Source organism: Corapipo altera, unplaced genomic scaffold, assembly GCF_003945725.1.
Source record: "Corapipo altera isolate COAL_440 unplaced genomic scaffold, ASM394572v1 48b, whole genome shotgun sequence".
Taxonomy (NCBI): Eukaryota; Metazoa; Chordata; class Aves; order Passeriformes; family Pipridae; genus Corapipo; species Corapipo altera.
The window spans coordinates 9,825,604-9,837,225 of NW_020884884.1; the positions used below are offsets into that span (position 1 = coordinate 9,825,604).

Consider the following 11,622-nt stretch of genomic DNA (forward strand, 5'->3'; position numbering starts at 1 on the left):
TATGGAGTATGAAAAAGAAGGATTTGGAGACCATGACTGCCCATGACTCTTTGTAGGATTGTGTTTATATTTGACAAGAACAAGAAGAAGAGAGTTTGAGTTTGTGCTATCACGTCTTCATTAACAGCTCAAATTCCCAGCAAAATGGGGTTCGCACTGTGCAAAGACCCATATAAGTAAAAGACAGTCAAGAGATCATAGATAGTGATAGACAGAGAAGATCACAGCCCATGTATAGAAGAACAAAAATAGGAAGAAAGTTAGATGTAGGGTGAAGAGAAAATTACTCAAACTCAAAGGAGGTCAGTAGCAGAACTAAGAATTAAACCCATGTCACTACAAACTCTGCTGTGTCTTACTGTGCTCTTTGAATAAAATCATGCTCTGTAAAAGCAATTAAAGTGTCTGGAGGAAAGATGGAAAGATGTACTGAGATGCAGAAGTAGTAGGAATTCATCTGTAGTTGTGCAATGTGGTTTTTTAGCCTACAATTTATATGTGCATTAGTTTTAAAAAAAAGACAGTAGCTTCAGCTGCTTTCTAAAGTCACATATATCTTTATTTTAATCTATCTTTGTAAAGGCTTAAATATAATCATTACACTTCAAAATATAATCTCTAATAATTCAGTAGTCTTAGAATTAAACCATCACCATGTAGCTTTCTCCCTTTGTATAAGACCTACTATACAATTTCACTCTATGAAAGCCTGTCATATGCATCATCCATGCCAAACTAAAAGTTTTTTTCTTAATTAGCTAAAGCATCAAAGAGCACAAGTTTCCAGAAATAAAGCCAGTCTTGCCAAAAACTGTGTAGCATTCTTACGCTATGGCCTGTTGTGCAAACCATTCTGGTGTGTGACTGAGTCTTGGAATGATGCTCCCACCTTTCATGCTGTGGTGTTTCTTTGCATCCAGCATCACAACGCATGTGTTGATGCCTCCTCAGTATAGGAGGGGCTCAGAATCACAAGATATTACAATATATTTATAATTTCATGTCATAATCAGGAAGGTTTCCATAATGTGGTACTTTTCAATGATTCAAGAGGTAGATGACCATAGGCAGAATAAACCATTGGAAAGTCAGTTGGTCAGTATTTATTCAGGATACATAGAATGTCTTGAAATATTTCATTACATCATGCATCTATTTACTAGCATCACAGTGTCCTTAATTTATTCCTTGTCTTTGTGACTGGTTAAAGAATGAAATGTCAAGTAAGTCTACTGATCTTTTACAGAATAGATCTGGTCAGATATCTCAGTGCACTTGTTAGACTATCTATATTTGGGTAATTTTTCAGTGATTTAAGTGATGTCTCCTGGAAGCCACTGGAATTCTAGAAGTATGTGCCCTAGACTTACCAACCTGCCTCACTTCTTTCTCTTCTTAGCAAGTCAGCTCCATTGTCTGGATATAGATAGTCCTTTGTGCCAAAGTGCTAGGGATCAGGGAGACAAGAAGGCCCCTACACATGTATTTGAGGACTCACAACGTCACAGATGCACCAGGCCTGATTACTGTAACTCTGCTATAACAATGGTTGAAATGCCATTTTGGGAGAACACAACCGAAAATGGGCTAATCTTGAATGTGTGCCAGAACGTAAGAGGGGAGGTGATATCGCTGATCATGACCTTAAAGCAGTTGAGGATATCAATGGAAGCTTGCCAGTATAATGTGAATTAGATAGACACACATATAAAATCTGCGCTGCAGAGTGTGTCATGAGATTTACAATAGGAATTGCATTGTGCAGCTGAAGGGTATTTTCATATGATTATTCCATTACTTTCTGTTCTTGTATTTCCTCCCCACCCCAAGAAGAAATATAAAATTGTTTCTCATGAGGTTAAATCTCTTAAAGAAATCAACCGTAAGGTAAAAATGTAGTGTAGGAATTCAGAAATTAGCACTCTTCCCCTGCAGTTTTTTTCACTTTAAAAATGCGTGTATTCTACTATAGCATAGCTTATGTGCAGTGGCTGTGTCACAATTGAGTCCTGATGGAAGAAGGCCTGGTAGGGTGGACAAGATGGATCTTGAGGGTAAAGGACTAACCACAGATGGGAAGATGGTGCTGAGCTCCCCAGAAGCTCCTCTGAAATCTATCTCCCATCTATGTTTTGCACAGAGGTAACTGTTGTGCTTTAGCAATCAGGCTATGAACAAAGTATGTTTACTATATGTAACTTTAGTGCTGTGTACTTGTGGTCATGTTAAAACCATACTCAAGTAGGGCCATAGGGGACGATGGTTTTACGGTGACTTCTTCTGGGAGAGGTTCGTTGCCCAAACTGCGAACACAGGGTAGTTGTCAGTGAACCTGCAGAGCTTTGATTTTGTTTGCCTTGCTGTTTGTTTTTTGGTGGTGGTTTTGGGAGGCTGTGGTTTTGAGAAAGGCTGTGTAAAAGAGAAATACAAAGACTGGCATTCTGGCCAGGTAGTCATTAAATGTTTATAACACTAATTGTTTAGCTTATTCCTCCTTCCTCCTTGACCCATTTCACATTCCTAAGAAAGATACATACTGTTTCAATATAAAGGTGGTTCCAGCTTACTGTATCACAAATACTCCCTTTTAAAATTCATAGTTTTGTGAATTAGCTTGGTGTTTATTAAATATATGTGTACTTCCACAACAGATTAAATTGTGGACTGCATAGGTTGGCATGCTTTTCAAATACTGTTTCACTATCTGTTAACATCTTTATTGAATGAGGGGTTTTCCCACTGCTTTCACTGAGTTTGGTGTCTTTTACATCTAATGAAAGCATAATGTAGGAGCACAAAAGCTCCCCCTCTGCTTAGAAGGAATGAATGTTGGCATACCTGTAAAAGCTACTTGGCTTCAAAACCTTTTTTATCATCATAACCTTCAGTTGAATATACTGCAGCTCATGACTGATGTGTTATAGCTCTTCCATGTGTGAATAGAGCAATTAACATGCTGAAAAAAATTTAATAACTTATAAAGTTATTTTGATAACATGTATTTCGTATCTTCTGAAATAAGACAAGCTAGGAACTACTTCTAATACTGATATAGATTATCAGGACATGCAAATACTGTGAAGAGATATCCTGAGGATAAACTGAAAGATAGGCCTGGAGTGTTGTGCTTCTCAGCTTGTTTCCTTCAAAATATCCATATGGAATTTCTCACTATATAGCATGAGTTCTGTGCAAACGTGAGTGATCATCACAGTTGGTCTCATTTTTTTAGAAACTACTACACCTTTACAAAAAGAGATTCAATCAGTGGTGCAAAGTTATCTTTACCTGTGCTGTGGTTTTTGTTATCATAATAAGGAAAGGTGAATGAGAGGACAGTGATATGTGAGGTTAGCCACATAACTTGTGCTTCAAACCAGCTGGTTTGATGTCTTGAGTTTCCATTTGTCTTGATAAATATAATCTGAAAGTCTTATCAGTGATGAGGTAAATACAAAATATTTAAACTCTTATCATCCTGATCTAAGAATTTCTTCTTGGTGATACTGTGCCAAACACAGGTACCATTTGTTTCTTACTGAAGAAAATCCTGGGTAAAATTAAGGGATACCATGTAATACCTATGAGAAGGTGTAACTCTTGCTGCGTTTCCCTACTGCTGCCCCATGCCCCTGTAGCAGCACACTGAAAGCTGCAGCAGCTTCCTGCCCAGATTCAATGCATCTGTCAGGGTGTGAGATATGCTGCTGATACAACCAGGTGCTGCACTGGGACGGTCCCCATATGAATGGCAAACTCCAGGATTTCACTGTGGATTTGAAAAATATATGAGGAGGCACGAAGCATTGCTATTGGCAAAAAATTGAAGTGGAGTAAAGGAAGAGATGTTTCATTCAGCAATATAGACAGGTCAGTCTGCATCTGCATTTCTGTGCTGACGGTATCTCAGACTGTGAAAATCATGCATGAGCTTTGTATATATTTTATGTCAAAAGGTCCACTTACTGAAGAATATCATAGCACAGTATTTTTTTCTTTCAACGTACTAGTTCATTGTTGTAATGATAATTTCTGGCCTCACTTCTTGTGTTAGCTATCTGTTCTGGATTAGCTGCTCATTCTGCTAAATAAACAGAAATCTATTAATTGATTTAAAGAGGATTCCTCTCGTTATATTTAAACAGCATATTTGAATTTGTAGGACAATCAGACTAAAACACAAAACCTAGTCTTTTGTGGCAGTATTATTTCCTAGCCACCACCTCCATCTTTTTTTCACCTTCTCTGGGTAGCATTTGAACCTGATAGACAATTCCAACCCTATTTAGTGCAGCCATTGAGCTTGCAAAGAACTTGAAAGAGTTTCAGTGATTTTCTGCAAATTAAATAAGAAGAAGTAACAGAGTAAAGAGCTATATCTCTTAATGTCTCCAAACTGGACAATTAATTTAATCCTTTTTAGGCAGAAGAAAGTCCACTGAGCCTCTTGGCATCATGACCCAGCCAATGAGGTGTCCAGGCTTTGCTGAGTTCCCTGGTTTGGAACACCCTCTGTCAGGTGCCTTCTCGTAAGGATTTCTGTGGCTTTTCAATGCCAAAGGCTCCTGTCATTCACATCTGGTTCATCCTTGATGGGTAGTAGTCATTAATATTTATTGATTCAAGGGGTTCTATCTCTGTAGCTTAAGTTTTATATCTCATCAGATCATACCCACATGAAGAAGGACCAGCATGTCTCGCAAGATAAACAGGTCACGCTAGGTCAGACAGGATGCCTATGAAGCATTCACACTGCGGGGAAAAAGGAAAACAAAAGATCAACTGGCCAGCACATTTTCTGCACAAGAGGTAGTGAGGCACTATTCCTTCGCACTATCAGAAATACTCTGCTGTTGAGAAGCCATCTTCCTGATGAGATTTAGAACTGGAGTCATGTCATTTTTAGTCATTAGTAGTGCCATGTCACTGCTCTTGCTCTTTGTCAGAGACAGACTCTGCCCACATGCTGCCTGCAGTAGAGTAGTTTCAGTGCAGTGTGGAATTTGGCACCTACTGTTGGAAGCTCTTGGGTAGCTGCTGTGCCCTTGCTCTCGTGTGGCACTGACGCATGGTGAAGACAAGGTGCTTGGGTAGTCTAGAGAGAAAAAACCCAGCATCTGAAACTTCATTGAATTTCTGTGTGTTTGGGTGGACAGCTGTAGTTTTGGGCATTCTTTTTTCCTACTACTCTACTTTCTTCAGTCATCTGAAGTTGAAAAGTCTTACCTGGAAAAAAAATTTTGAAGTTTAAAATAATTCGTCCCAGAGTCTCAGAATTGCAGGCTAAATAAACAGAATCCCACCCATTTAATTACTGCCTTTTAAATGATGCATTTGCCAGCCAATCTGAATATTTTTCCTTTTATCTTCATGATTTTTTTAATGTTCAAAGTTGGATAATAGCTGCACTATTTTGCTTTCATATATTCTCCTACCTTGCAGATCTTTCTTCTTTTCTCAGCTTTTCTGCTAGGAGACCGCCACAGCCCTTCATACCTTCATCCTGAGTCCTCATGCTGCAACTGTATATTGGTTCACACTCTTGGCCTCCAGAGCATTCACAGTGCAAGTACATTAAAATAGCAGTAGTAGCAGAAATGTGGCCAGACCTGTTTTGTCTTAGTAGATGGAGCCTTGCAAAATAGGCATAGCTTCAGGAAGAAGGTGCCTAAGTTGCTAAGGAGGGTTTCTCAAATAAATCTTTGTGTTGAAAAGAAGCACTTGTTATGAACTCTGCTTTTGCTCTTTTATGGCTTATTCCACTCACTTTTTTCCCTGTGATTTGTTTAATCTCAGTTAATCAATTGGTTAGTTAGAGACTTGTTAGTGTATCCTTGCAATCATAGATTGCTTCATGCTTGTCCTGTTAATAAATTGGATTATTTACCTCTCTGCTGCCAAAACTACATGGAATTGTTTATAAATCTGAGAAAGCAAAAGTGTCTGTTTCCTCCTTTGGTCTTGAAGACATATTTTAAAACTTAGTAGGCTTTTAAGTCTAAGCACAAAGCTTGGGATTCAAAGTTCTACTGAAAGCACAATTATTTTTAATCAGTAGGACTTAGGTACACCAATGTTGGGACAGTTTTTTAGATGTACCCATCTGGGCTCTTTTTTCATCTAACACCTTCACAAGTCTTAGTGATAATTTTCTGGAATAAGTAGCTATTAGGAATTAATTGCCCCAATAGGCTTTGAGGAGTTTGTCATCTTACTATTTTAGTTTCAGCAGGGAAATAACACTTTTCACAAATACATTGAGTGAAAACCTGAAAATAATATATATTGTATTTGTTTTCAGCTACACCAGAGCTTATTTGCTCTCGATAGCTAGTGGTTAAAGTGTGAGTGTAGTCACATTTCTTTTGCATATAACTGCAGTTCTGAATTTGAATTCTACTTTCTGCAAATATTCACTCACTTCCTTCTGATTTATTGACTATTCCTGTGGAAAATTCATTGTGTGTGTGAAAATACTACGGTAAGACATGGAGAACAAGAAGAATGTAGATGCAGTTGCAATGTAATGCATTTCAAAACTGAGATGGAATTTCATTCTTATTTTGCAATATTTGCCCAAATGATTTGGGAAAAAAACCATAAAGTCCAAAGCCACATCCCTCATGCTTTATGCAGTTCGAAGTATATGGGTTGCATATACTTTATGTCTTGTCTTTATGTACAAAGTAAATATTTCAAATGTAAACTACATAAACATGTATATATGTTTGTTAAGTCCATATCCCTTTCCTTTTAATGGAATTTTGTAGATAGAGATTGTAGATTTTTGTTTGCTTACACTTAGAAAGTAGGTGGTTTACAATTAACAGTCTCTTGCATTTATACAGACATTTTTTCCCTATATCTCTAAAGTTCTCACAAACAGTGTAGGTGAAGGTTGCTGCAATCATTTTACAATTGTGAGAAAGAAAACTGTTTAGTGCCTCAGTAAAGCTGATGAAGAAAATACATTTATATATATGTATATTTTATAGAAAAATTTACCTATGTTGAAAGAGGGCATATATCCCATTTGGAATACATTAATATACTTTATGATGTATGACTTTATCATTTTACTTTGCAAGTCAAATAGCTATTCTATTTCCAGTATCATCTTAATCTCGTACATGTGCAGGATGAACACAGAGCTTGTTTTCAATGTGTCAGTGTGCCTCCATCAAGTATCACTCAAATAATTATTAGATTCCATGAAACAAAGAGAAAAGAGACACTGTAAAGAAAAATGTTTGTTCCAGTTCCCTGAACCTGTACGTACCTGAAATACGCTGCTAACTTAGAAAATGTGAACAGTGCAGGTTCAAGGGAATGACCATGGAGAATGTTTTTAGCTGTAGCCTAGAGTGCTTTTTTCATGTAAGTGATCACAGATAGTCACTGTTGTGAGTGTCCTGAGGACAGCAAGTCAGCTTCCCTAAGACTGTTTCTGGTTAATTCCTCTTATCCCAGAACATGTACAGTTGCACTTTGTTGGCCCAACTTTGCTGAAGGAGGGAGGTGCTTTAGACTTCAATGGGGAAATCCTGATGTCATTGAAATAAAGAAGACTTCTGAGGTGGAATTCTTTGGAGACAGAATTTCACACTTTGCCATGGTGCTCTGAATGACATTCGGCTGCATTAGGAAATCGAGTTGCCAATGTGGAGCTCAAGAATTTTGGATTGAGAGCTGTTGCAAGCTTTACCTCAGGTTTTTAAAGCTGAGTGTAGCCTGATTTAAAGAAACGGTTAAATTAGAGTTGAAACAGTAGACTGTGTTGTGGGGGAATCAATTAAATGAGTTCACTCTTTGCCTCTGAAATGAGAGATGATTTTGTTCAAATCTAAGAGGAAACAGCCATACCACCAACTATGCCAAAGCCTTTTCTAAATCAGTCCTAATTTCAGCTTCCTGCTTTATCATCATACTGCTATTCCTTCGCCTGTCAAGAGACCCGTGAGTCTCTGGGAACTCATTTATAGTACTGCTTCTGTGGCCTCTCCTGAACTCATTTATATTACTTGCTTCTGTAGCTTCTCTCATATGTCTGTTATTAGTTGTGTGAAGTAGCTCCTCTTTTATTTCAATCATTCCAGAAAATTCAGCCTTTGGGGGGGGATGGAGAAGAGGGAGAGCACCTTTTATTTTATTGTGCTGTTTTAGTATTCACCTTATTTATATTTTTCTTCTCAGAAAACCAAAAGGGATGTAAATAACTTTGATCAAGACTTTACACGAGAAGAACCAGTATTAACGCTAGTGGATGAGACAATTATAAAACAAATCAATCAAGAAGAATTTAAGGGGTTCTCTTATTTTGGAGAAGAGCTACTGCCATAGACAACGTTAGACTGACAGATGAATGATGCTGCAAGAAGTGATTCTGAAGAGATCATCAAATCACTGAGACTCAGTAGATCAAGAACTACTTCTCTTACCCTGAGCCCATATCCCGTGTTAAAATATATATTTATTGTTTTTTCCTTTGTCTTCTGACCTGAAAGCACTCTTAATTTCTGTCTCACAAAGCAATGCAACATAATTTTGTATCAGAAATTGTAGATGTAACACACTGCCGTATATTTGCAACTTTTCTTTTATTCCTAAGAATAGGAATTCCCAGAGGACAAAAGTGCATCTCTTCCATAGAAAATGAAGCTATACTATTAAAAGCAATTTAGCAGGCCATGTTCTGTAATCATCATATGTATTTAAGCTAAGAAGGTGAGAACTATTTCTTCTGCACTGGCGGTTATGGTGAGGTCTGTAACTCAGATGCCCTTTGAAAAGCAAAGTCTGCCTTCATGGAGGTTTAATACTCAATTATTAATTTATTGTGGTGAGGTACAAACTATAAAGCTGTCCAAAAAAAAGAAGCACATCAATTAAGGATTTTAATGAAGTTCCTCGTACAATGTACAGAAAACTCTTAGGAGTAAGAGTGACAAAGATAACTGAAATTTTATTTAAAGCAAGAAATAGATGCTATATGGATAGTTATTAAAGGGCTAAAGAATAAAAAGCCTATAGTACTTTAACACAGCTATAAATAGCCATTTTACTCTTTTTCAAGCAATTGGGAGTACTATCCATGTTACCAAATTTAGTATCCTTTTAAATGAACCATTAATGTGACGCCAAGTTTGCAAATGTTTACAGTTAATTTTACATTAAAAATTAATTATAAACATTATAAATTTGCCATTGTAGCTACAGTGATAAGTAATTTCTTATTTATATTTATTTTCTCAGCAGTGTGTTACTTTTGCACACTTTTACAAAACCATAATACTACTGTGTTTGTTGGGTTTTATGTTTAAAATCTAAAGAGAAAACTGCTTTTAGAAGACACAAAATAAGGCTACACGTGCATTATGTGGAAGTGTGTTAAAAAACTGAAGATCAAACATTCACAAACTGACATTATCGAAAGTTGTAAATTGATATTTTTTTTGTGTATGAATTGAAATGGTAACTCATGTGGACAATATTACTAATGTGAAGTTACCTCCTGTAGATACGCTAACAGTGTTATGTACTTATTTCCAGGAGTACCCTGTGGTTTGGTTTTGGTTTTGGTTTGGGTTTTTTTTGTGTACATGTATCGCTGAGGTCATTTTATTATATATTTTACTGGACTGAGTGAGCGGTCATTGGAATCCATTTTAATTGTTGCACATGGATTTCCAGCTGCACAAAAATATATATACTTGTGATTGGCAAAGTGGCACTAAAGAAGCTTTTTTGCCTTTTGTACAGGTGAGATTTTGTATATAGTGTTTGCTGCAAGGCCTGTGGAATTCATTGAATATAGAAGTATCAACTGCTGCATGTTCAGGCATACTATTAAAATGTTAGTCTATGAAAGAATAATTATAATAATGTCCATGTGCAATACTCTTGTATGTGTATTGGTTCAAGTTACTGTCAGAAAGATGAGGTTTTTGTTATAAAAGATGTAGACATATATTAAGCTATACTAAATCTCTTGTATAGTTCTCTTCAACTCTATTATGACATGATAGAGCTCGGAAAGAGAAAGGAATGTTACAAGTCGTGGTGGACAAAGTGTGAGTCATTGGCTTTAAGAGATAATCTCGGACTCAAGCAGATGAGTTAGTTTGTGTCAGTTTTGTGTCTGGCTGCTCATAGCCTGTTACTGATGACACCATTCAGCTCCATTTTGTTTTGTTTTTAAAACTCAGGTGTAATTATTATATATATTCTTATGATTATTTCAAAATATTAAATATTATGATATATCAATTAATGTGTTGTCTGGCCTACAGGTGTAATAATGGATCAAGCCTTTAGTTTAATTTAATTTATCCTTAGTAATCTTTTGTACTGGGAAAAGACTAGCTTCTGGAGCTGAGTACCAGCACATAAACATCTTAATGATTGCATCATCTCAATGTTAAATTTCTTTCTCTCTTAGAAACACATTGTAGAACTGCCCATCAATTTGTGTCTCGCCACTGGCTCTGTTTATTTCTCATCACGGTTAGATTTTGACATCCAGGCAAGAACTGATCACAATGCTAAAGCATTCTTTTCCATGGATGAGTAGACTGGCTAGGAAGACAAGTTATTGGATAGTGCACTACTGTTTGTTCAACAAGAGGCCTTTACACAGAACTAGGAGCATTTATTTTGAAGGAATAAAAGCATCCCATAAAGCTATTGTGTGCAAGCTAGTGTAGTCTGTATTCCCATTTCTAACATGAAGATAATTAGCAAATGTTTGTATTTCAAGAGGCCTCAGCACCTGCAATGTTTGGTAGGATGCTAAGAGAAAGTGAAGGAAATAGAAACTTTTGCATGGGCAGACATTTCTTCAATATAAATAGTTAGATCCTCTGCCTTGGGTTTACATCAGAAAGTTTTTATGTTAATATTTTTTAAAGATAATTCTTAAAAATGGACATTCTGTTACGTTTCTGCCTGTTCTGTAAAATCTTTCCTGTTCCTTCTTTGTCAAAGGAGTGCAAAATGCCAAAAATATTATTAATAATAACAATTATAAAGAATCCATTGTTTCTTTGTTTTCCTCCCAAATAGACTTTATTAAAGATGGAAATAAATTTTTCTCCATAGGGTGAAAAATAATTCTCTCCTAAAAGGCTTACAAATTACCTCTTTTTAAATTATGTGCAGAATAGTTCTGGCTAAATATAAAGTGTATTCAGTTGGGGGGGTAGTTTTTTTTTTATTGTGAGGATTTATTTGTACAGAATTTTTTTCTTATGGATGTAATTTGAATCTCTTGCCATTCATTAGTGTTATTTCATCGTAAACATTATTACTGTGCCAAATGTACTGTATTCAAAAGGATGTGAATGTGTATTGTTTCAGAACCCAATAAATACAATGATGTTAAATCTTATTTTTTTCCTCAAAGTTTTCCTGAGTATTTCCAATGAGGAGGAAAGAAAGCTGAAGTATGAATTTTTTTCCCTGTTACGTGTTGTACAAAATACCATGAGCTTGTCTTTTAGGAGTGGGCATTTTGCAAAGGAAGGATTTGCTAACAAGAGCCTCCTCTGTGAAGCACTAAACACTCCAAGAACAACACAGGTAACAGTGCATGAACACTATTTGTCTTGAGCAATATAACATTTA

General features: G+C 36.4%; 1 protein-coding gene across 2 annotated transcripts in view; it reads left to right on the plus strand.

Moving 5' to 3' along the window:
- The window catches only part of PRKCE (protein kinase C epsilon), a 287,390-nt gene extending 276,004 nt beyond the window's left edge, over window positions 1–11,386 (plus strand). Inside the window, exon 16 of one of the 2 annotated variants that reach the window (XM_027641471.1) lies at window positions 8,194–8,296. Coding sequence is in view for 1 of the 2 variants with exons in the window: in XM_027641470.1 (XP_027497271.1) it covers window positions 8,194–8,340 (147 nt within the window). In the remaining variant the exon portion in view is untranslated. Of the gene's footprint in view, window positions 1–8,193 lie in introns of both variants that reach the window. The other variant, XM_027641470.1, reaches the window with a different exon arrangement.
- Window positions 11,387–11,622: the final 236 nt, after the last annotated feature.